The sequence below is a fragment of the Passer domesticus genome, chromosome 1 (assembly GCF_036417665.1).
Source record: "Passer domesticus isolate bPasDom1 chromosome 1, bPasDom1.hap1, whole genome shotgun sequence".
NCBI lineage: Eukaryota > Metazoa > Chordata > Aves > Passeriformes > Passeridae > Passer > Passer domesticus.
Window position 1 is genome coordinate 86,627,184 of NC_087474.1, and position 25,452 is coordinate 86,652,635.

The 25,452-nt window shown below is 40.5% G+C and overlaps 1 protein-coding gene across 1 annotated transcript in view; it reads left to right on the plus strand.

Moving 5' to 3' along the window:
• The window catches only part of MYO10 (myosin X), a 172,636-nt gene that overhangs the window by 76,365 nt on the left and 70,819 nt on the right, over nucleotides 1–25,452 (plus strand). Inside the window, exons 3-4 of the mRNA XM_064427969.1 lie at nucleotides 6,902–7,060; nucleotides 23,723–23,910. Coding sequence (XP_064284039.1) covers nucleotides 6,902–7,060; nucleotides 23,723–23,910 — 347 coding nt within the window. The remainder of the gene's footprint in view (nucleotides 1–6,901; nucleotides 7,061–23,722; nucleotides 23,911–25,452) is intronic.

The following is a 25,452-nucleotide window of genomic DNA, read 5'->3' on the forward strand; positions in this document are numbered from 1 at the left end:
AGGTTTGGGCAGCTGCAGTTCTCTCACTTCTTTGTTGACAAACAGAAAGGAGCACTTTTGCCTGGTGAAGAAGGTGCTGGTGACATGTGAGGGGTGTTGCACATTTTCTGTTGTACTGCAGTCTCAGTATTTATAGGTCGGCTTCTAAAACTTTGAGCTTTGTGGTGTCTGCAGGTGCTGTAAGTTATGCAAGATCACTTGGAAAGAAAGGTGAAGATGGACTTCTGTTTTTTCCTTGTAAGAATTATATAGACTGCCTAGAGGCTTAGCTTACAGTAGTGTAATCTAGGTAAAATGGATGTGTTTAGTTCCAATTAAATTACTTAATTGTCTGTGTAGGGGAACCCCAGTTGAAGGGTCATAAGTTCTGAGCCTGTAATTAGAAGCTTGTTCATACTTGATGGCAGAGCTTGTCTATGGAATGGAAATGGTTCTGAGAGTGAAGTAAACTTTAAATACCTTATGGAATCTTGTGGAATGGACGTTAGGTGAGAAGTGTTGATCAGACAAGATTGTTGACAGTGGTCAGCATGTAGAGGAACAACAAAGAGTCATAATTTAGAGGGTTGATGAGCTCTGCTGTGGCTGAGCTGGGCTGTCATCCTGGCAGCATGCTTCCTGTCACTGTGAAGCTTGGGAGCAGAAAGAAATTCTGCGTGGGTGTGAGAACCTGAAAGTTGTAGTAGGAAAGCCATTTGGGGAGGTGCTGCGAGTCATCGCTGGTGCTGTTGCTGCTGGAGGCTGGGGAGAGGGTAGGAAGGCTTCAGGGCTGGCTCCCAGCACTTGAACCTGGGAGCAGCTACTGACAGAGGTGTCCCAGGCCCCAGTGAGTCTGAGATATGAAATGGGGGCTGAGGAAGGGTTTGGAAGGGGGTGGATTGGTAGGACAAAGAACAAAGACTGAAAATGGCAGGAACCAAAGTGAGCAGAGGGTAAAGATAAAGTGTAGGATTACCACAATTTACAGGCTGTGTGTTACTCAACTGATGGGGTTGGCAGAGTGATGTGCAAAGTGGTCATTTAGACATTTCCCATTAGAGGTCAAGATTAGCATCTAACGGGTAAGGGAGGCCAGGGACTGCAGTGGTTCCCAGCACAAAAGGGGGAGAATTTTACAAAACAGATGGAAAATAGGCTGATTCTCAGTTGATGTGTGTATGGGATAGTTGCTTGAAGAAAAGGCCAGAAGGTCACAGATAGCAGATTGGTGGTACTTTTTTTGCAAACATCAATAAATGTTTTGCATAAAATTATTTCATTTTCCTTCATAGTGTCATATGTAAGAAATGTCATTCTGGAGTTTTTTGGTTACTTCGATAGAGATTAAATTACATCACATCAAAGCAAACCTTGGGCCCTAGTACATCTTGTTATCTGAAAGATTATTTTGGAACAACACAGTGGGTGTCTAAGGTCAACTGATACAGAAAAATAGTAAATTACTGGGAAAAAACATTACTTGGGTTACACTCTTGTCACAATTAATTATAGAATTTTACAATGTCAATAGTTCTTCTCCTTTACATTTGATCTTAAATTACTTTAGATTTATAAGAGAGCATCCTTGTCCTGTATTTTAAGTATCTAATTAGACAGTAGATCTCTCCAGGAAAAAAGGGTAAAATACTACATTTTTATTTTTGTTTTTAATCTCTGGGTCCTTGGGCTTGTCATGATTTATTCTTCTCCCTGGAACACTGCATTCCACAGCTTGTAATGGCCTCCTTTTTCTGCTTGGACTCATCTATAAAGACATTTTGTAAGATTTATTGCATTCTTTTAACTTCTAAACACGAGGGAAACACAAATGATGATCCACAGTTCAGACCAACAGCAGAGAAGGAAAAAAAGAATTAATATTTTTAAGTGTTTCTCTGTACAGTCCTGTGTGTTTTGCTGGGCTATGCTTATCTCTGCTGTGGGGTCAGTGACAATAGGAAAAAAGAGGCATCAGATAAAAGAGGGCACTGATGTTGTGAACGTATGAACCAAGTCCTCTGGAGCTGCTCTTGAGTCATGCATTTTCATGGACATCACAGTAGCCATTGGGATTAACCCTGTGAAGGGTTCACATAGGGCAGTCCATGGGACAGCAACAGGAAGGCTGTGGGGTTTAGTTTTTGGGTCAATTAGTTTTGCTTTCTGGTGCTTGTGGACTGCTCAGATGCTGTTTGCTAGTATCACAGGAATTACTGAGAAAATTGTGGTTGTTTGCTTGTATATTTTTACTTTGTAAACCTGTCTCTCAGGTGACTTCTGTGCAATAGCTCTTTGTTTTCATTTTTCCTGTCCTACTAAATTTTATGTTTACCATATTTTACATTATCTCTCTTGTTATATAGATTTGAGCAACTTAATATAAATTGACTGTGTGACAAAACTTTAATATTTCTGGTTTATGTGTTTGGATACCAGGATTAACTTCTGTAAGGCCCTGCAGTTTATCGAGTACACCTAGGGTTGATAAAAAAAAATTCTTGAGCAGCAAAGAGCGGCTGAGGGAAGTTGGTTGCTCCATATCTGTTTCCCTGCCAATAAATCCTCTCGATTTATTGGAACAAGGCTAACAACAGGGACATGTTAAACTGCACAACCATGCCCAAGCAGGCAGTACGTGGCATCAGTCAGGCAGTACCACGTTCAGCATGTGTTATTAATGGCAAGGCTATGACTGGTGACCAACTACTGCAGTTGGTGCCCACGAGGTGGGTAATGGGTCAGTGTGTGTGGAAGGGATTGTTCTAAAATGCTTGCAATATGTGAACTCTTCAGTAGGTGACTTAGCTTGTTTTCAGAGAGCAGTTTTAATAGTGATCCAGCTTGTGTCAGGGCTTCCATGATGCATATGAGCCTACTTCTGCCTTTAAATAAAAATCTTACTGAAACAATGAAGGTTGTAATTCAAATACCAACTTGTTGATCAGGAAGCTTTTGGAATACCTTCTGCCTTCCTCCCATCCAATATGGGTCATCAGCACCAAACCAAAACCTCACCTCCTTGTGAAAAACACCCTGAATGATTCAGTTGAGTATGGGATACATGCAGGCTGGAAATCCCGGGTGTGACTTGTAACTTTTGTAAGAAGTGGGGATTGTGGGATTTTTTTGATGTACATAAGCACTTAATTCAGCATTCTTTTAACTCACTTGACTCAGCTGTTGTGAAATCTCTTGGTGTCATTTAATGATCTGATGCAAACAGGGATTTTCTAAATTTGGCATTGTGTCACAAATGGTACCATAAGAGAGAAATCATTTGTGCTCCTGTCATTGAGAGCCTACTTTCATGTACTTTGCTCATGTTAATAAATTATATTATGAATTACATCTTTTGTTAAAACATAATTTCTATTAAGTCTTGAGCTTAGGGGTATTTTTTCAATGGAGAAAATTAATTTTACATTGATTTGTGGTATTTCCCTTAAATGGAAGGCTTGAAAGACAACTTTTCTCTCACATTAATTGTGCAAGATAGCATTTGTTCTCTGGCTTTTTAGGCCACTTCTTCATTTGAGTCCCTTTTTGGCATGTTCATCACAGCACTAGTAAGCTCTGATGGGGACAGCAGTGCAGTTTTGAAGGGTTCTTCCTTCTCAGTGAAATGCACTTGACTGTTGTTAGGCTGAGTTTGCCATTTTGTTTTATATTTCTTAAACTTGTTCTTTTTGTTGTTGCTCTTTGCGTTGGTTCATCGTATCTCAGCCTCTAATTTTCATTTCCAGAATAACATCGAGAGTTCTTTTTTTGCATGCTGTCTCTTTAAGGTTTATTTTAGAGTTTTCCATGTATTCAGCATGTTTGTTATCTTGAACCATTTATATCTAGAAAGGAAAAGTTTTTGCTGAATTCTCATTTAGGCTTGTCTTCAATCTTATTCTAGTTTCCTGCATATTGCACTTGACCTTCCAGAAATGCTGGGAGGGTCCTTGAGGATGGATATTCCTGCACTTTGCCAAGAAGGTCCTCTTGAAGTTCAGGAGCCAGCTTGGTCATCTTCCTGTTCTTTGTGCTGACCCTGCAGAGTGGCTCTGGGTTCCTATTTCCTGAGGATTTCAAGTACTGTAATATTTCATAACATGATCTTCTAGCTAGTAATGATAAAGTTCAAGGTAGTTTTACCACATCCTTATCCTAATGAAGGCCTGATTGAAGATTAAATAAAACAAAGCAGACTTTTTAGAGCTTGAGCAGCAGGACTGCAAAACGCCCGCTTCAAGGAGATGAGTCTGTACATGTGATCCTGCAGCCCCCTCTCATGACTTCAGTCTTGTTAGATGATTTTGTGTTACAGTGGGTTTAAGAAATCTGAGGGATGCATGGTTCTGGCAAAAATTAAAAATAAAGGAAAAGTAGCTACTCAGATTTCAAGAAGAGCTCCTCCTACTTTCTTATTTGGGTGGCAGCCATTATTAGCAGTCGGTGTGTTTTCTAGCTAAGTGATGCACAGTGCTGTCTCTGAATCAGCCCACAGAAAAATTTCTCCACCCAAACAAGAAGGCAGTGTGTGACAGAGATGGAAGTATTAGAACAACTAGACTGAAGAAAACAGTGAGTTTGAGTGAGAAGGATGAATCTGTAGAGACCATCTTCTGTAGTGCTGCCACATGCAGCTCATTTGTCGTGTTGTTTTGCTTGGTGTTTGTCTGTGAATTCTTTACATTAATAAACGTGCTGACTGATGTACTGGGTGCTCTGCCTAACCTACTAACCTGTGCATCACTCATCAAAGGATAGACATCACAAAATATGGAGGTTATCCTCCTAGAAGTAATACTTTTCTTCCTTTCCATGTTCACATGAGATGCACTCACAGGATATGTGTCGTCCCCTTTTGGTTTCCTAATTCTCTCGCTGCGTCTGTTTTTCTGTATCTAGAATGATACATAGCCTCTATCAAGTTGCTTACTTTTCTAGGATTTGCTCTTCTTTAATCCCTTTTATTTCCAAATCCTTCAGCTTGTGGTATTTTTGTTCTACAGTATGACATTTGAGATTTCCTTTATGGTTCTTCTAACTAGGAACTGCAGTTTATAACTTTTGAGATCTAATTATCTCTAATTCCTCTTACAATTTGTGTGGTTAGTCTTAGGACTGCTCCGAAAGTTTTGCTATCAGTTGATGCTCTTCACATTTGTTCTGTCTATTAGATGTTCTGTCTGGACCGCATGCTCCTACAAGTGGCTGCTTTCTCCATCTTGGCAGGGTCACTCTGTCCTGTACAAATCCTTGTCCTGTCATCTCTATGGTTCTTCACCGCAAAATAAGGCTCTGATCTCTCCATGCCTGTCTTTTTCCCTCAGCCATAAATTATACCTAGGATGTTCTGAACCTATTGGAACTTTCTGACAGTTTGCTCACATACCTTGTTGATGTCTGTGATGCCTCCCAGCTCCTGTCAGAAATTTCTTTCCCAGTTCTCCTTTCTTTCCCAGCTTTCCTTCAGTATGCTTTGTGCTGGTGCAAGTGACACCTGTAACGGTGTGATGCTCTGTGCCAGCATTTGCTATGTTTAGGATACTATTTTAATGAAGAAATGTCTTCAGGCTGTACTCCTCTGTCAGCTGTTAGGATGTCCCAGTACAGAGCTTTGGTGTTTCATCCAGTCTGCCTTCAGCCTCTTGCTTCTACAGCCTCTCTTTTCTCACTTGTCTCAGTAGGACAGACAACCTCACTGTTTGTCTGGATGGCCTCCTGCAATGTCACTTGCTCAGTCTTTCATTGCCAGGAACATACATAAGGTTTTTAAAAACCTCTGAGGGATTTCCTCCTCCTGCACAGAAGTGGCCCCTCAGGCACAGCATGATCCCCGACCCACAGCAGAATTCCCACAGTGCTTGCTGGTGCTTGGCTGACAGTTATGGCTCTGCTTCTGTTGGCTTCATAAATATTATTTTAAAGGATTTCAGAAGGGTTTGGGTTTTTTCTAATGTTCCATATTAGTATTTCCACAAAGTTGTTGCATTAGTTCCGTGCTTTGACTTTTTAACGCTGAAATGGCGCCATTAGCAGGGACAAGAATTGCCTGAGGAGCGTTGGCTGTGCAAATGTGGGCATATAAGGATGAGGTGCCAAGATGTAAATTTGCAGGAAATGGGATGTAGTCTTTATTGATGTTATTAGTATTCATAAAATTTTCACTATATTGAGGATGTGTACATCTTCTTGCATATTTGTGATAGTTTTACAGAAGATATATGGAAGTGTTTTCCAACTAAGTATTTAAATTCTTTTTTAGAACTTTTACTGTTTATTAAGAACTGGCTTCAGAAACTAGTCCCAAAAGTCAATTAAGAAATCTGTTGGCTTATTAATTTCTAAATATCTGCTGCACACAGAACTTAAAATGCTACTTGCATTAGGTGTAATGACTGTTTCCTGACTGGAGAGTTGAATGGAAACATTTAAGTGCATTTCAGATCAAACATATGAACACTTGCAGCCTATTAGAGCATTAATTTTAATTTGCTGTTTTGCACAGTCAAGCATTTCCTCCCAGAGCAATTTGAGTGTAAGTGGGTTTTACTGTAAGAGGTGGTTTATTGTTTGGTTGGTTTCGTATTTTTGGGAATGGTTATTGCTTGGTTTATTTTTCTCTTGATAAAGTCTAGCACTAATCCAGTGTGAAACAACATTGCATTTGCCCTTTAACAGGAAAAGCCTTTACAGTTCTCAGTGCACTGTCAGTGTGTTCTAGCTTCTGATGACCCGTGTAGGTATTTGGGGCTTCAATCAGTGTCAGAGAAGCTTTAGAGGAAGGTATCCCTGCCAGGCTATTATGTTTTGCACGCCTGCACACTGATAAGCTGGATAGGGGATATGAATGGGTACGAAAGCTCCATTCTCAGACAGAGTTTTTGAATGTGTGCTCTGATTAATACTGTTTTTGCTTCCCCTCTTTCAGGTATTCACTTACAAACAGAGCACGATCACACACCAAAAAGTAACGCCTATGCATCAAACAAGCACAGAGAGTGTGGAAGACATGGCAGCACTTGTAGATCTCCATGAAGGCTCCATTATGCACAACTTATTCCAGCGATATCAGCAAGATAAAATCTACGTAAGTTTTTTCTAAAATTAAGAAGAATATCCACTGGGAATGTTTTTGAATGTGTGAGTGCTGTGTGTGTTTTGCTGTTCTGTGCTCTCTCCTCTCCTAATGCTTTCCAGTTCCTTGTATCCACAGAGGGCTGAAGCATGCCTCATATTGTGACTTCTTACCCACAATGATGGAAGGAAAAGGTAGCTCAGGCTGGACACGCAATCCCTTGGAAATCTTGAAAAACTGGCATGCTGCATTCACTTCTACACTTTCAGTGACAAGGTTGTTAAAAGGACTCTCGTTTTCCTCTTCTCCTTTAGACTCTCTCCCCAACAAAATGTGCTCTGTATATCACCAGAGAGGATGTGGCGAATTTGGTCTGTCACTGCCATTTGAGATCCTGTTAGGCCTTCAAGATCCAATTCTGATCAGCTTTCCCCTCTTGCATTGTAGTAGAAAGGTTATTATGAAAGAAGTATACAATTGTCAAGCTGAGTGTTTGTGCTGTTAAATAAAGATAGTTGGAGTTTGAGATCTATGAAAACAGACAGCTGTTTATCAGTTTCCAAAACTAGGAAATAGTCCACACAAAATTCCTTTTCTTAATTCTTTAATGAAGATTTTTATTATTATATTTACCTGCTCCTTCAATATTTTCATTACTCTTAAACTAGATTCAAATCTTTCATGGGTCTGGAACTTCACTAATCATGAGAACGATACAAGGAATATTAGCAGCTGCTACAGGTTGCAAAATTGCGCTTTTCAGTGGTCCAGTGGTTGGCCATTTTGGTTGGTGTTTTTTTACTAGTAATTCCAGAACACAATTTGTGTTTCATCACATGTCTGGGCCCTTGATTTGACCATATACATGCTTTATTTCAACCATCATCTACTGAGTTTGGCTTCTTATTTTTAAATATTAACATATCGAAGTGAAAAAATAAACTTTCCCTGTATTTAAGATTTAATGAAAAACAAAAAAGAGCACAATGAAATAATATTCCTTTGCACATTACCCTAAAATAGCTAGCATGGGGAATCCTCAATACTGCGGCAGTTCTCTTTACATAAGTCTTTATGTATTTTTTTTCTCAAAACAAATGAACTGTTTTACCTTTTAGAAAAATCAGCAAACAAAATATGAATAGCATAAGTGAACAGCCCTGCATGTGAGAGTAAAAAACATACTTGACAGAAATTTAGTTTTCCAGCCGTGTTGTTAGATTAGCATATGGTACTCAGTGTGAGTCAAAATTTTAAAAATTGTTTCATGATGTGCACTCACACAGAGGACACACCCCCTTTTAAAAAACCATGAGGGTATGAGTGTGATTTTTTTGATGAGGCATAGAACAACCTTGTTCTGAAGAGGCATGTCCTAGCTTCTTTCTTAGCTTGTCAAGGCAAGTTTAGGGTGTTCTGATCCTTGGTGCTTAGTGCAGTGTACTTTTCTAGACAAACAGGTTTGTGTGCTGTTAATGATGACAGATCTTCAGTTGCTACTGATTGTGCATTGTCCCTTCAGTTTTGTTAATGTAACTGCTTACTCTTTTGAATCTACCTGAAAAATTATTGAAAAGGTAGTTGGAAAAAAATGTGTGTTTTGAAGTGCATATGAAAGCCTTTCTCTTGCCCTGTGTTCTAGTAATCAGGACCAGACTATAGAAGCATCTTCTTTTCTCCAACCTCATTGGTACCCCACTCCTACTGCAGCAAGGGTATTGTTTTAGCAGGAAAGGGCTACAAAAAATCCCAAAAAACCTAAATGCATGTCTTGACTAATTTCATTAAAGTTTATAAATATAGCAGCATGTATTTAAAAAGGGGGTGTTGTCATTGCAAAAGGAGGTCTGTCATTTTGAGCCAAAATTTCTTCCCTATATTGAGCAATTCAATAATATTTTAATGTTAAAAAAAAAAAAAAGAAGACTGAAGATGCATTATGCTTACCTTTGTTGGAGGTTATTTTGCAGGAGATCATTCAAACTTGCTCGATCATTCGGCTTTGGGACCAAACTAGTCCTAGTACAGAACAGTAAAAGTCATTGGAATTTATGCCAGGAGCAATCAAAACTTTACAGATTATTTATTTGCCTTTTTCCTTGGCCAGGAGTGGCTTCATTATTGTAGTTCATATGTTGTCTCTTGTATCTGCCTCATCACCTTGGCTGTATCAACCCTGGTGCACTATGGATAAATTGGGAAGGCATGTACCACCCTCCTCTGTGGGCTTAGGGGCTGATCATCCCGTTGAAAGAATTCTTACCATCCCCGGATACAAACCACCCTATAATTGCTGTGTTCTGTCCTTTAGCTTACAGATCCCTTTTATCTCAGTTCTGTGCACCTTCCTGTTCACATCCTGAGTCGGGGAAGAGATATGCAAAGGTGTATGTTGTCATTTTTTTGAGTTCTCTGCTTGTAGTATTGCAAATATATTAGTGTGGTTCTTGATCATAGCAGCTTTATGTTCCTTCTCTCAGTGGCATTCGGACCAGGAAGCACCTTTTTACCTTAACAAAGAATACGCTTTGTTGGGATTTGAGTTTTGGGCCTTGCTTGTTCGCACACATATAAAAATTATATTGAGTGCAATATACTTCATTGTAGAAAAGTGTGTATAATTGCAAAGGTACAGAAGAAACAATTAAAGGGAAATTTAAACAGTTACTTTCTCAGAATGACAATTGTTTATGCAGATCCTCCACTGTTAACTTGTGTGTTGTTCTGTATTTGAAGAGCTGTTTCTCCAGCAATGAGCATTTAAATAAATATCTTCAGATGTTTGAGCTCAGTCTACTCTTCCGTTACTTATTAACATTTTTGTCTCACATACTCATACCCGTGTTCCTAAACTTTTCACTACTTCCTAATTCATACTACAAAGTTAATTGCTGTTGATGCCAAGTTTTGTCAAACACATCAGCAACTTTATTTGCTGCTGCCAACAACTGCAGCTTTAAAGGGTCAGCAGAGGATTTTCTATATTTCCTGGTATCTCCTGGGGAGGGAAGAATATTAACTTAGATTACAGATTATGTTCATCATGAGAATGATTTCTGGCTCTGAACATAATTGAGGCTGTCAGCTCAATCTTTGCTGTTTGCGAGGTGAATGACAAAACTTTGTTCTTGTTTATGTGGAACCATCTTTTTGTATCAGTGTCATGTTTGTTAACATCTTGTGATACGTTTTGTGTGAATTTCCATGAAAGAGTGTGTGCTTTCCCTTTCTGGTCTGTGAGAAGCATAGGATATACAAGTCCTTTCTTGATTCTTCTGGGCAGGCTGGTACTGTCTGGTATTTTTTTCAGGCTTTGTGACTAATACTGCATTTATTTGAAAGTTTGGTTCTGTGCTATCACTACATTTGTTGTCCAGGAAAGGACAAAATTTAGGATGGCAGTGATCATATGATGCACGGGCTTTCATTGCTACTTCATCTCCCATTTTGTTCTTCTTGGGCACAACAGTGGGTGATCCAGCTGTGGACATCAGCATACAAGCTTTAATGCTCATCTTTGAGTGCTCAGATTAGTTTGCATGCTAGACTGCTATGTGGAAAAATATGGAAAGATAAACACTAGTGCTAAAAATGGAGGATGGCCACATTTGAAAACAGAGCCTTTTGTGAAGGCACTTGGGGGATTTGGTCACCTCTGAAGCGAGGCCATCACAGGCCTCGATGATGTAGAGAGGGCAAGTGCTGTGGCAGCCACTCTTGTTGACATTCAAAGGGAAATTGTTCCCAAGCTGTTGATTCTGGTTTACTTTTAGTTAAGTACACACTGCGGAGCAGACTGGCTTAGCCTTGGAGAGACTTCCATAAACCACACGGCGTGGATTGTGCTGTGAGTTGCACAAATTATGGTGTTTGGACTGGCTCTGGGATGAGTTGCAGTTGGCTTGTCTCTGCCAGTGGTTGGTTATTGATGCAGGTGAGCAAATTTCAGAAGAGCAGAGTGGAGAGTGAGAGAGCAGCTTTTGCTGAGGTGAGAGGCAGGTTGGAAATAGCTGCAGTATATATTGTACAGGTCAGTGCTGAGGCTTTCAGTGTCATATCCATTCTCATTTGTATGAGTTCAAACAATAAACAAGTTTCAAAACCCTTTTGATTAGCTTTTTCCTTTAGAATTAAATTAAGAAATTAACTTAATTAATAATAGGTAGGCACATCTATCTTTGTAGTGTTGATGGTGACTTGACACATGCCTTTCTTGTTTAGGTGGAGGATGTGCACCATGCCCAGGGCAGCGTTCTGCTTGAGCTGCAGTGTGGTGGTCCCTTGGTCACCCTCCCCTGATGGGGAGGGAGAATGACTTCCAGGTTGTCCAGCAGTCGGGTGTGGTGTTCAGGAAGGGTGAGGGACAACACAACCTATTTTTGCTCACTCTCAAATTAGGACTGCAACTCGCCCATAGATAATTATAACCATCTGTTATGTCTGCCTGCATATGTATGAAAAGTTCTGTACCAGCCACGTCGACATGTAGTGCTGTACCAGCCACATCCACATCAGAGGGAGGATGGTGGTAATTAGGAGCTCAGTTTTCATGGCTAGCTTCCCTTTTCTCTTCAGCTGAAGCAACAAACATTGAATAACTTGGATAAAAAAGCAACATTTATCCGATTTTTGAAAAAGGTGTTAAACTGGAAAAGTTGTCTCTTCCCTGACAAGGTTGTTGCAGAGCTCCTAGCCACTTCATTGTACAGAATGCTCAGTTCTATCTGTTCTTAAAAGGGATTTTCAGTTATTTATGCATTGATTTTTAAATCTATTAGTGTTTATTTACTTAAGCAGCACATTCAGTTGTAGTTTGTTACGCTTGCAGTAATTAGATAGTTTATCTCCCTTGAAGTCATGAGGGCTCCCAGAGGCAACTAGTTGATGTTTGTGCTGTATTAATCAATAATCACCAGAGGGGCTTTTTCAAATTCTGTTTGCAGACACAGACACTTTGGTATCTAGGTCAGTTGCTCTCTATGACTTGTTTTTCTGGGTTTTTGCATATTTGGTTTTTTTCCGAGTACAGTAAAACTCCTTTTGGATCCAGTGCAGTTACTCTGTACCATGCTATGATGGTCAGCAGGAAGTGGATATTGCTGCATGCTACAGTGGGGCACACTAAAGTCGTGGCTGATGTAATGCAGACAGACATAATTCATACACTTCCACAGCACTCCTGCTCAGATGTCCTCTAACATGGACACAAGTTGTAGGTGAAGGCAGAGAAACAAAGGAAGATGAGTAGAAGCCTATAGAATCATAGAATCACTGAGGTTGGAAAGGACCTCCAATGTCTTCAAGACCAGCCTTTGACTGGATGCCACCATAAATACCATTAAACCATAACCTAAAAGTGTTTACTAATAAACAAAACCTCATGACTCGTTTCTTAAATGGAAAAAGTTGGACACATGCCGTGCGGAAACTGAACCTAAAGAGAATATATGTCATGGACCCCTACAACGTCCTGGAGAGCTCAACAGTCTTGGTCTTTGGCCTGTTGTGTGCCTTGTTATAAATAATTGTGGGCCATGGACTTAAAAAACCCCAGACGATACCCAGAAACTGTGTCATTAATTAGTACCATAAAACATATATAAAAACAGTTCATGTCCCTAGAACAACTACACTGGCCTCTAGAAGTACATTTATCTTGGTCTTTTCTGCAATCCAGCTGTGCTTGCGTGGTGCCTCTCCAGAGGCATCCAGTGCTCTAGAGCAGTCCCAGGTAACCGGTTTGCAGGATCTGCTCTGTGGTCACTGGGGAAGCTGCTGTTTATTTAATTGCTCTCCTTTTACAGTAAAGAAATCTTCAAAGTGTGCTGCAGAATCACAGTGTTTTTTACGCCTTCCTGTGCTACTGAGAAGATGGGGAAAATTCTTGCCACCAGCTCTTTCCACAGAAGTGTGGAAGCAGAGAATGCTGTTACTGAGAATGCATGACAAATGCCTATACATGGCTGCTTACCTCCATAATTAGAATGTTATGCTTGCACACATCAGATAATGTTTTCAAAATGCGGTTCAAAGCGAGTTCCTGTCTCCAAGCATTAATTACAGCTTCCATTTCACATCTGTTACTAGAGAGCAGCAGACAAAGATCTATAAAAACGCAGCAGGGTTTTAATTGGAAATCTAGTGAAATTTATTACTGGTGATTGTTATTTCTAAAGGCTGGTCAGTTATATAGATCAAAAATTGTCTACCACAGGCAAATTATTGTTTTTTGTTTTTTTGGGTTTTTTTAAATATGTGTTAATGGAGAAACATAGCTGTAATGATATGAGAAGTAAACAAATGCCATCAGTTAGTTAACCAGCCTTGCTTCTGACTTCCTCCATTCTGCATGGCTTGTGGAACTGCTAATAGTTGTAATAACAACAACAACAATAAAGATTGTTTGTCTGAACTCCGTCCTCACAAAGTCCTCAACTGAAAATACTGCGGATTTTAAAGGTGCCTATTTTCAGATCCAAGGAAGTATTTCAGCCTGAGGTGTTGTGATCAATGTGATAGCATTAAAAGAAATGATAGGTGTGTGTCACTGAGTACATAGCCATGTATGCCACAGCTACACAAACACTTGGCAGTGTGTGCAGTGGCCGCATGTGTGCAATGCCTGCAACAACAGATAAATTTATATTATGGTTTGCAGCGCATTAGGGGGTGTTGGTAACCTGCTGGGTGTACACACGGCAGTAAGGATCTCACCTGCTAGCATCAGTGGCCTGCTTTAGAGAGGTGGAGAGGATGAAGAAGTCAAAGTTTTATTAAAACATGAAAGCTTGCTCTTTCTATTCTGCTCTGTATCAGTATTTTTTTTCTCAGTTGGTTGGTTGGGGAATAAATAATAGATGGACTGGCAACAGGGTCAGTTTCTGTTGACTTCCATGAGTGCTCTATTTGTAATACAAAAGCTCTAAGCTATCTTGGATGGTAACTTCATATAGAAAACTGCAAAGCAGAAATCTGCATCATGTGCAGATTTTGTCATTGGTGATAGTATCTATTGCTAACGTCTTCTCAGATTTGAAGGCTAGTGTTCGTTTATTGCATGTCACTGCTAACTCTATGTGCCAAAAACAGAAAGCAGACCAACATGGAGAATCAAAAGAAAAATTATAAGACATTTGCACAAATGCCAACAACAACAACAGCAGCTTAGTGCTGTTCAGTCAGAGCTTTTGCAAACAGTGCTGAATGCTTCTGCACGTGCCATTGCCTCACTTGGAGGTAAGCTTTGGCTCCTTTCTGTAACATCTGTTGTTCTCAGTCTAGCCAAGTCATTGAAAGGAGGACAGGAATTTGGGCTCCAAAACTTAGGGTGCTTACCTGTCACCAGCACGTTTTACGTGAGTTAGGCTTTTACTGTAAAGCGAGCTGTGCAAAATTTCCTGCCTGTGCTGCACCGTCCAACTGTCTTATACAAATATTCCAGCAGTTTAATACTAGAAAGGCTGCAAACAACCCATTTAAGTTGGGAGTGAATTAACTTTTATAGCTATTGTTTATCTGTGTAAATGGATTATTGATTCATAATAGCCTGTTATTTTTATTTGAAAAGAGGTGGTCCCTTTCTCACAGACAGTTTCAGCTTTTTCCCTTTGATGTTTGTGAGTCTCTCCTTTTAAAAGCAAACGGAATCCAAAAGCTCCATTTAGCAGATTTTTGACAGTTAATTCCATTTGCCATCTCAGTCCTGATTTCTCCACTGACAGATATTTGGCTGCAGTTCAGTGCCATCCAGCTAACTACCTGGCATAGACATAGATTTCAGTTATGCTGGCTTTTGATTTCTCTTTTCATGCTCTGTTAAAGAGTAATTCCTGCTCTTCCTGCTTTCCTCTTAAAAAAGTCCTTTCTACAGAAGAGGTCTTCAAATATTAAAGAGCCACAGAAGTTATGGAAATCTGGATATCAGTATATAAAGTACTTTTAGGAAGAATTAAACGGATCTGTGAAGCTTTATAGAAAAATATTTCGCCAGTGTTCTAGAGACACTGCTCTTTGGTTCATCGTTTTACCGGCATTTTGGTTTTCCTTTGTGTGTATTTTCTCTGAAAAGCCCCTTCATCTCTCCAGTATGAATGTATAGGAAGGAAGAAGACCATTTTTTTCTTTTCCTTGCTGGAGGGTAAATTAGACCTTCAGACAGTTTTGAAAGGCTCATTTGAGCATTGTGCAATAACAGAGCAGGAGGAAGAACTAGTTTGTGCCACAGGCCATTTGAAATGAAGTGATAAGCCATGGGGTCTCTGCTTTTTGTGAGGCCTTTTTTGATTTGAGCTAGAGCTCGCCTGGTTAAAACTGTGCTCACAGATTGCTACAGTCTCCTCTGCAAAGTTATTTTCACATGCTGTATTGCAGCCCATGAAAATAACCAAAATCAATGTCTTGTTCTGATCAATCGTGTTTGTGTTCAGGAGGTCACTGCCTTTATCTGTGTGGCAATGGCAAAGAGAGAAATTCTTCAGTAATTGTTTATATGAAAACTGTACAAAAAATCATTACTGTGACCCAGTAGATAGGACTGCTGCATGGTAGAGATTGCGTTGTATTAGTCAGCAAAAAAGTGCAGTAAAAACAAGGAGACTTGGTGCTTTTTATACAGGAGAAAAACTGCCAGAGATCTGTGAATATCTTCAAGAAGAAAAAATGACATCTGTATTATTATCTGCTGGTTTGGTTTTTACCTTTGGTTGTAACAGTGCTCTTTTATCAACCTTTCTTTATATAGGTTTCATGCTTCCTAACTAGATTGCTTTTTGTGTGGATTCAGAATAACACTTGTAGTCTTTCCTTGAGTAATCCCCGTCCATATGAACAATCTGTACAATAAGAGAAAATAGAGAAAAAGAAGATGAGATTAAGCTGTGAGCGTATCTCTTAACCAGGTGGAGAGGTTTTCACCATCTCTGAGCCTTCTGTGGAGGCAGAAAGGCATCTGCCTCAGTGCAGTTTGGGGTGTTTACATTGGCAACTAATGTGGCCAAATCCCAGGTTTTTACCCTTAAGAAACAGACCTACGCAGTTTCATTTAGCTTCCTAGAACAAGGACTCAATGAACGTGCAAGATTGAAGCTGAAGGAATCTCTTAGTGCAGAAGTTAAGGTAGCTGGGTTACAAAGTACAACATTTTTCCTGAAGAGATAGCACAGCCTTTGCCCTTGGAGGGGCTTGGGAACAGGGTGGTGTTGCTTAACACTTGCACCAAGGGAAGATTAAGGTCACATTAGCTGGATTGTAGGGTCAACATCACTGACAAGGCTGCATCTAAGAGGGTGTCCTGTTGCCCAACAGTTGCCTGTGATCACCTGAAATCACATATTAAATTGTCCAAAACTATTCCAAAATCTTGTGAGCTGTGCTGGTGGAACCAAGCATAAAGCCTGGCTTTGAAAAGGCCTCGGTCTGTTGTGCCTTGGATCTGTTCTGTGCTCAGCACAGAAGGAAAAAAGGCCAGCAGGGAAGTGGTTGGTAGGAGAGGCTGCTGCAGTTTCCATCAAGGGCTGAAGGACATGGTTTGAAAATACAGCTGAGCAGTGTGAGAAGACAGTTTCCAAAAACAGTGACAAGGAGAACATGTAGAATATGAGTCTTGGCTGTAGGTAGCTGATCTTTCTAGTGACATTCTATGTCATCTAAAGTTCCTCTCCTGTGCGTGCTAACTCTTGTATTTGTAATGTGGCTTGTGTATTTACAAGCTGCTCATTTTGCAATCAATCCGACAGGTGAACTAAAGAAGAAAAAAATGACAGTTTAGGGGTCCTAATGTTGAGTGCAATAACAAGGAACACAGATATAGAGAAAAGCAAAGCTGATGTAAATTTGGGTGGTTGGACGTTCACCATGAGTCACCAGACATGGTGAGGACTGCAGGAGCCCAAGCATGTAAGGGTGATTATAGAGTATGGCATTTCTATCTTAGAAATGGCTTGACTGGTTGAAAACATTTAAAACATGTAGTTTTAAAAAACATTAAATTGTAGTTTAGTACTTCAATTATGGTTTTTAAGAAAGAAGCTTTGCTTCAGACATGAGACAACTGGATTCTGTCCCACTGAAATTAGCATGGGGCTAGCTGAAAGACAGGGTATACTTACCACAGTGAGGATAAATCGAGATCCTCCCATGAATGAGAGCATTAATTACCATCTTCTTTATGGCATACCATCGCCCCTTATTCTGCCTCCCCTAAAAAGCACACCAAAATATGGCCCAGCCATCTTTCTCCTTTTTCTGCTGATGTGTATGTGGTAGACATTTGGTTGTCTTTGCCACAGAATAAGCTCAACCCTGATTACCATCAATCCTTTCACCTGAGAGAGCTCTAAACCACAAAGGCCATAGCTGCAGTGTGGAGCAAACTCTTCTGTTCCCAGGTTTTTCATCCTGACACCTTAAAATTTGGTGTTGAAAACATAACAAAGTTTGATGACTGTTTTGTGGTCTTTTAAAAGTTGCTTGCTGCTGCATGTTCTGTGAAAACACTGGTTTTATTTGGTAAGGTTCCTGTAGCTGTGATGATTTAAAAGTAAGTGAGATGCAGAGGTTATGTGGAATGGTGATAAAAATCTTTTCCCATGCCTTTTGTAAAAGTAACGTAGAAGTAACTTTGAAGTGAGCCACTTGTACTGCAGTTTAATTTGAAGTTTCCCATATATTAAGGGTAAGCCCAAAAAGTAATACTTGTGGAATAAATTGGCAGGTTGATACCAATACCCCATTTTTTTAAAAAACTACTTTTACTTTTCAGACACAGAATCAGTTCCTTAAGAGACTCCAGGAAATTCAGTAGTTTTTCAAAAATGGTCCAGAAACATATCTTTTGAGGCATCAGTAAGCATGCTTTTCTTTCTGTAATAACAGAGTTTTCATGCTCTAAAAAAGAAAGGCTTGAAAGTGCTGGTGAGAGAGTTGGACAATGTCCTGTTTCTCGATTTTAGTGTATAAATCTGTAACAAAGCATCTTAATTTCTGTATTTGATCTGTTCTAGCATCTCTAGTTCCAAGCTGTGAAAAATATTTTGATTTTTGGGTGGTAGTAAAGAAACACAGTTTTATAAAGAAATAGAGTAATGCAGTCTTCTTGTGCCTGTTTTAATAATGCAAGCAGTTTTAATTTCTGTTGAGATTGTTGATCAAAGATTTAGTTCAGGAGCAGCACATAATGTGTTTCAACAGAGTCCTCCAGTCTTCTTCTGCCTTCTCCCTGTAGCATGAGATATGGAGAGCCTAAGTGTGTGTCCTTCCCTGCTTTCCCCTTTTTATTTATTTATTTGTTAAAGCAGGATAACTGGGATGTCTCAGATGCTACAAGTCTGTGAAGTACAGAGGGACACCTTGATGTAGAGAGTGAAAGGTCATGAGAAGGGCAGTGTAGAATAAATTTAAGGACCTTACATGGAAAAAGCGAGCTTGGATAGAACAGAGACATCATAAAGCATCCTCAGAAACAGAAAAGTTATTGTGGAGAAGTTTTGACATAAAAGGGAAGAAGTGCAAGGTGTATGATTGCTGGATATGGAACAAACCTGAAAGGATATACCCCAAAATTCTAAAAAGCATCTGTGAAGGAGAAAAGATGAAAAGCAGGATGGCTCTGGTGTATTCAGTATGTTTGATTTATAGGACTAATGAAGTGGTCTTCCATTAGGACAGTTTCTTTTTCACTGCTTTTCTATTATAGAGAACTTGAAAAAAAATGAGGAGGAAATTTCTTATGCTACCTTTTTCTCTTTTAATCTGAAAGCCTTTTCCACATGAGAAAGTAACATTTCAAACTGTATTTTTTTGCTATATTGCAATTTTTTTTCTTGTAATACTAAGTGTAAAATACACTAAAGTGTATTTGGATCAATAAAAGCTTGTATGTCATTTAGATTCATTTGGCACCAAACTGAAATAAATTGATTGTGTCTTTATTTAAAAACCCCACCCTCTCATGTTAGACAGGACTACTCTGACTATATTAAGTTTTGCTAGAGTATTTCCGTGGGTATCCGCAGTCTTTGTCTGCTCTTGGTAAAGAATAAATTGTTTTTCAGTGTTTGAAGAACTGTGGGATGAATTCAAGACAGAGGCTCAAAGCTAATTGCTATCAGAAGGCAACAAACAAAACAAAAAGCATTCAAAGAACTGATAAAAAAATCTCTTCCTTTCTGAAGTACATCTTTCATTTTGTCTTGCCTTACTCAGTGTCTAGCCGAGAAGATAGGATTGGAACCTTTAATTTTGAAAGTCCTTGTAGAGGATCAGCAAACAATCTTGTTTTCCCTTTTTACTGAAAGGGGGAGCAGGAGTGTCTGTGGTTTGTAAGTGAAAGTGTTTTAGGAGATGAATTAACAATGTAAAATTCCAGTAAAAGTTTGAAAGTGCAAAAGAAACCCAACCTTTAATACAGTAATCAAAGTGCTGCATTGGGATTCAGGCTGACTAACTCAACTCTCATTTATTCTTTGGTTTAAATAAATATATTAGCCATGATCTGATAACAAGTTGTTGCTGGTTTAGTCTGTACCAAAGTAGTTCAAGAGTTTGTGTGTGGTTCTGTGTGAAGCCTTGAGTTAGTCATATATCGGGGAATAGTAAACTGCCCCGTTCATTGCCGTGCATTTAAGGGGTCAGTCTTCTAACAGGAGTTCTCACAGTATATCACTGAAAAAACTCTCAAACTATTTCAACTGGAAGTCTTTAGAACTCCCCTGTCTGCGTGCTAGTGCTCTGACAGCATTTCTCCCATTCATAATTGCTTTGGAATGCTTTCATTAAAATAGGTAATTATTGACTTCCAGAATCAGATTAGAAACTGCAAAGAACAAAAAGAAAATTTAGATTACTGTCTTACAAGCAAAGTGGAAGTGTCATTCTTATGTGAAAATATTTTTTCTGAAATTTCACCTGCTTTGTAATGTTGGCATAATACATAATTTAGAGATCCTGCTTCTGGTTGCTAACTCGTTTAATTTGCCATATGCTGATGTCTGATGCAGAAATGGTGCTCAGGAGACAACACATGTCTACTGAGCAGTCCTGCATTTTCATGTATTTTCACACTGGTTTAACCTGCTCCTAAGATGCTTACATTTGCCAGCCCAGAAGGTGTGCCCTGCAAGAAAGGGGTTGTGCTGTGTGGCTGCTCAGGGTCTCCAAGGGAGGGTAAGGGGAGGAGTCTACAAGAAAGATTGAGAGGGACTTTTTATGGGGGCGTGTACTGGCAGGACAAGGGAGAATGGCTCCAAACTGGAAGAGAGTATGTTTAGGTTAGATATTGGGAAGAAATTCTTTGCTGTGACAGTGGGGGCACTGGAACTATTTGCGTACGGAAGTTGTGGATGCCCCATCCCTGGAAGTGTTAAATGCCACATTGGATAGGGCATTGTGCAATCTGTTCTAGTGGAAGGTGTCCCTGCCCATGGCAGGGGTGTTGGAACTACATCATCATTGTTCTCCTTCCAGCCCAGGCTATTCTGTGATTCTATAAAATTGAGAGGTGGTATCATTCTTCATGGGAGTACATGTATCCTTCCCCGCTCCTCCAGGTCCCTCATTTTGGGGCTCTTAGAGCTGCCAGTCTAGGATCTACTGCTTATAAAATACTGCTTCTACTAAGACCTTGTGATAGGTACTGGATGGGATAAGTAGTAAGCCTGGAAATGATGTAGGAGATTATTCTTGCAGCAGCAGATCTTGCTGCAGTGGAGTATCCCAGAGGCAATTTACAAAGACTTCTGGAAGATTTGTCTTTTAATGTGATCATTTAAAATAATTTGAATAGTTTTTAACAACAGTGCTGCTTCAACCCATTGATACTTTGCTGAACTACCTTGGGTTAAGGCAAAACTTTTTCTTGGTCCAGCTAACTCCTTAATCCATGCAGACTAAGCTGGTTGTGGGTACCCCTGGGTTGGACTGTGACACCTGGTAGGTGATAAATGTGATACACTGTGTCTGTGAAAAATATACTTTTTTCATTATCTTGCCTTGGGATGAGGCAGTTGTTTTTTGAAGTCCTGGGTTTGTTCTGGCATGTGCCATTATAATTTGGTGGCAGTTTGTGCATGCATTTAGCTTGTCCTGCAGGTAGTACATACTTAAAGCACCAGAAGACTGGAACCACAAAGCTGCACCTTCGTCAGTAGAGACTGTGGTTCTTCATGTTTTTGCTGAAAGAAAACGATAGAGAGAAGGAATTTTTTTAAATAGTGACATGTCCTAAGCATTACTCATTGGAGTGATTTTTTCACCAGTATGATTTCTGCTGTTCACCAGGTTTCTTTTTATTGCCATAATACACCACCCATTTCTCTATTATACTTATTGAATTACAAGGCAATGAAGCCAGCTCACTTTATTTAATAAATTTTTATAATTCACAGTAATGACTAATATTCTCGAAGTCTTTCTGTCACTTTAAAAAAAATGTGCTGAAGTCATCTGAAAGACTGCCCCATTTTAAATGAGCATATGCAGAAGTGTACTGCTGTCACCTCTTCTGATATTTACTGTTTTGAAGAGAAGCAAAACAGGAAAAAAAGAAATGAAAAAAAAAGTAAAGAAAATAAAAAGTAAAAAAAAGTCACAATGGGTAGCCCATAGTGATGCAGTTTCACCAGTGCTTTATCATGGAGGAATTGTTCTGTCAGGTACTTTCTCTTGCAGAAGATACAGAATGATTATTTACTTATGAAGCAAGATGGTATCACGTTTCATGGGGATTATTGTATTTACATCTTTGCCATGGCATCTGTTGTGATGATGTGCCTCAAGTTACTCTTCTCCAAAGACTTCAGCCAGACTTTAATAAGGGAAAGAGGAAGATCTGTAGCAGTCTCTTTTATTGGTCATACTTGCACTGCAGTCATGTAATTAAAAAAGAAGTGTCTTAAAATTTTTCCCTGTGCAATCTGTGCTGAAATATGTATCAAACAGAGGAAGTTTGTTTTCAGAGCCTTCCTTGTCACTTATTACTTATTTAAGAGTCCAAGAGGGGATGATCCCTGTTGTCTCAGTGCTGTAATTGTGCTGCGATACGATCTCATGTTGAAATGGTATCTCTCTTCTAGATGAAATCTTCTGAGCTGTTGCACAGCATGGGAGGGTGGGGGGTGGTGTTATAAAACACACAGATTGAAAATTCGCCCCTCGGTAAAAGGTGCTAGAGTTACAGTGAGGAGGGATAGTTCCCTTACTGCTAATAAAATTGTCATGATTTCAAGGACACCGGTGCAGTTCCCTTAGCAAAAGCTCAAGGCTGCAATTTCTGTCGGGCCTGATGGAGGGTGAACAGGTGGATAATGGGGACTGTAACAGCAGGGTAACAGTGAGAAAGGAGAGCTGATACACAGCGATAATTGCATGTTAATTAAGGGAAAAAGAGGGAGGCAGGTAGATGTGTGCTGTAAATGCTGCAAAAGAGACTGATAAGGGGGAAAGGAAAGTATAGGGGAACTGATGGTCCCTTTGGTGGCTTCAAGAAGGAGGCTGCAGGAAGGGCATATGGGGCTGCCTTTCAGGGGTTTGCAAGATGCTGCTCCCCTTACCCATCCATCTCTGGTTAGGGTGCTGTGGAGATGAAGAGATCCTCAGTCCTGCTGTCAACTTCACAGCTGGTTCCTGTCAGTGAAGAGAGGACTGACTGCTTGTGAGGCACCTGTCTGGACATGGGGGCTGTGTTACATGGCTGGAGACTGTCCTGCCTGGCTCCTCACCAGTCCAGAGCAGGGCTGTTTGAAGCCAGGTGTCAGCTTCCTGCCTGTAAGCACAGAAAGGGCGTTTAACGAGATGGAATTGGTACCGCAGAAGTAACACTGCACATGCTGTACAGTGTATCAATTAATTTCACATGCCCCAGAAACTGTGGAGATAGCATGCTTAATGTTATCTCCTACCTCACTGAATGGGATTTTATTAGAAAAGTATATTGAAGTGGATAGAGGGTGAGGGAGAAATTGAACAGCATTGTGAACAGACTGTTGAAAATGATCAGGTTACTGCAGCCTAATGAGTTAAGGCAATGGGAATGGGCATAAGCTGCTACCTGGGTGGTTTTGACTGATGTGCTCTCTAATTGCAGTGGGATAGAAATTAATGACTTGCCAGCTGCTGTCCTGCATCTAACTAATATTAAAAATGTTGCAGAAACCCAGTGTCTTTGAAGCATCTGCCGCTTCACGTGCTTTTCTTAGAGACTGCTATTCTAAATATAATTGTCCTAGTGTCTACCATAATGCCTGTAATTTCTGTTTTAAAAGTGAGTAGCAGAGAAGGACTTGGATAATCTACATGGAAATACAGACTTTTCCATCATTACTTTGGGCTCAGTCAGGTTTTTAGTAAGTTCAGCAAGTCCCTAAGGACGCATGAGAAGCAGCTGTAGGCCAGTGCTGATAGGCATTACCATGCAGCTGTAAGCAGCGTTAAGGCAGGGATTTGTACAGTCAATAAGCTCACTGTTATAGGTGGGGTAAGCCTGAGAGTATGACAGAGGTGGCAACAACTTTTGCCCTTTGGTTGCTTTTCTTGAGAGGAAGAAATTGGGGAAAATTGCTGGCCACCTTTATCCAAAGGATTGTTATGGTTTTGCAAATCTGTATTTCTTGTCTGTTGTTAGAGTGTTAATCTGTTCCACCACACGTGTGCTAACAGCCCTGGGGGTGCTGTGTTTTGCAGACCTACATCGGTTCGATAGTTGCCTCCGTGAACCCCTACAAGAGCATCCCGGGGCTGTACGACCGCGCCGCCGTGGAGCGGTACAGCAAGCACCACATGGGAGAGATCGCGCCTCACATCTTCGCCGTGGCCAACGAGTGCTACCGCTGCCTCTGGAAGCGCCACGACAACCAGTGCATCCTCATCAGGTGAGTGGAGGCTGCTGCTGCCCCTCTGGGTGTCCCTGATGGTGAGCCCTTCGAGGTGGTTTGGGAGCATGGCTGTGGGCCACGTGGGGATAACTCCAAAAGAAAGCAGGCTTTTTAAACAGCACCGCTTCAAGAGAGTTCTGGACTTGTTTTATGTCATTCTGTGCACCTCTAACAAAACAGTTTTGGGTTTTTTTATGCATCTTACAATTATATTTAGTGAAAAACTCTGTTGAATTTTTGGGCATTTTTTGGTCTTGACACATCAAATGTTCCGCTTAGTGTTTTCCCACCAGTTTAAACATCTCTGTGCATCTCCGTAGTTTGTCACCACTAGACTTTGATTCCTGTATGGAGAGGAAAAGAAAAAATTACCCTACCAGTTCTTGAGATATGCAATAAATAAGGATAGCAAAGGAGAAACCCCTCCACATTTCAGCCACTTAATTCTGCCTGATTAATCTTCCTTGCTTAATCTTGTTGTGCTTTAATTTAATGGTGATTTAATAGCTTCCCGTTTGAACCACTGTGCCGCTGGTATTCAGGATCTGGCTGTGGCCGAGTGTGCGTTAGGGAGCAGTTGGCATTTCAATAGCTTTTCACTGCTTTCAGCTCCTCCTTCCTTCTGGCTCCAGGAGAGCTGAAAATGCAGCCAGCTCTTTTCCCATTCCCTAGCCCTGCCAGCTCAGCTGTGCTGGCTCACACACAGGCAGGGTGACCAAAGTCTGGCCCACCAGATAGGGAGGAACAGGTCACTGCAGCATGGCCCCGACCACCGGGCTCCGGACAGGGGGTGATGCTCAGAGGGTCAGGAGACCTTGTGTTTCCCCTCCCTTTCCTCTCTTGCCTTCACAATGTTTTTGTGATTAGGCCTACTTGCTGTCACCATCCTGCACCCCAAAGTTACACGTGTAGAGCTCTTCAGGCAAGAGTTGCCATGATTTTGGTTGTCTCCAGACTTCCCCAGGAGTCCTCGTGGTGGCTGTAGGACTGAATGCAGCGTGGGGCAGATGGTGGGACAGAGAGGGGATGCAGCAGAGTGAGAGCAGCACCTTTGGCAATAGGCACTTTCTACTGACATTCCAGATTGTGGGACAGGTTGCAAGGCTTCATGGATAAGAGGGGGATTTGATGTACGTAGTTCAGCATCCAAGCTGTTGTTAGAAATGTGGATTAGCTGCAACACAGCCAGGCCTGCCTTGGAGCTTTCTGCAGGCTCTCAGGTCACAGTGCCCACCTGCCCTGGCCTCTAGGCAGGTTCTGCTTTGCAGTGACACAAAGCTGAAGAGTGTGTTTTTTCCAGCTTTCTTTAACTGTTTTTCTCCTTCCTATTATTTAATACATAGTTCTGTACCTATAAAGATGAGCTCAAGTAAGAATCCAAGCAAAAATAAAATTCACTTGTTATGTGACAATAGCTAGCCTGGAGTCATGATTTTGGTTTTTATTGCTAGGCAGTTACTTGTGAACAGCCTGTATACACAAATTTAGGGACCAAAACAATTTCTGGTGGCCACTGGTATTTTTGCTATTCTGTACTAG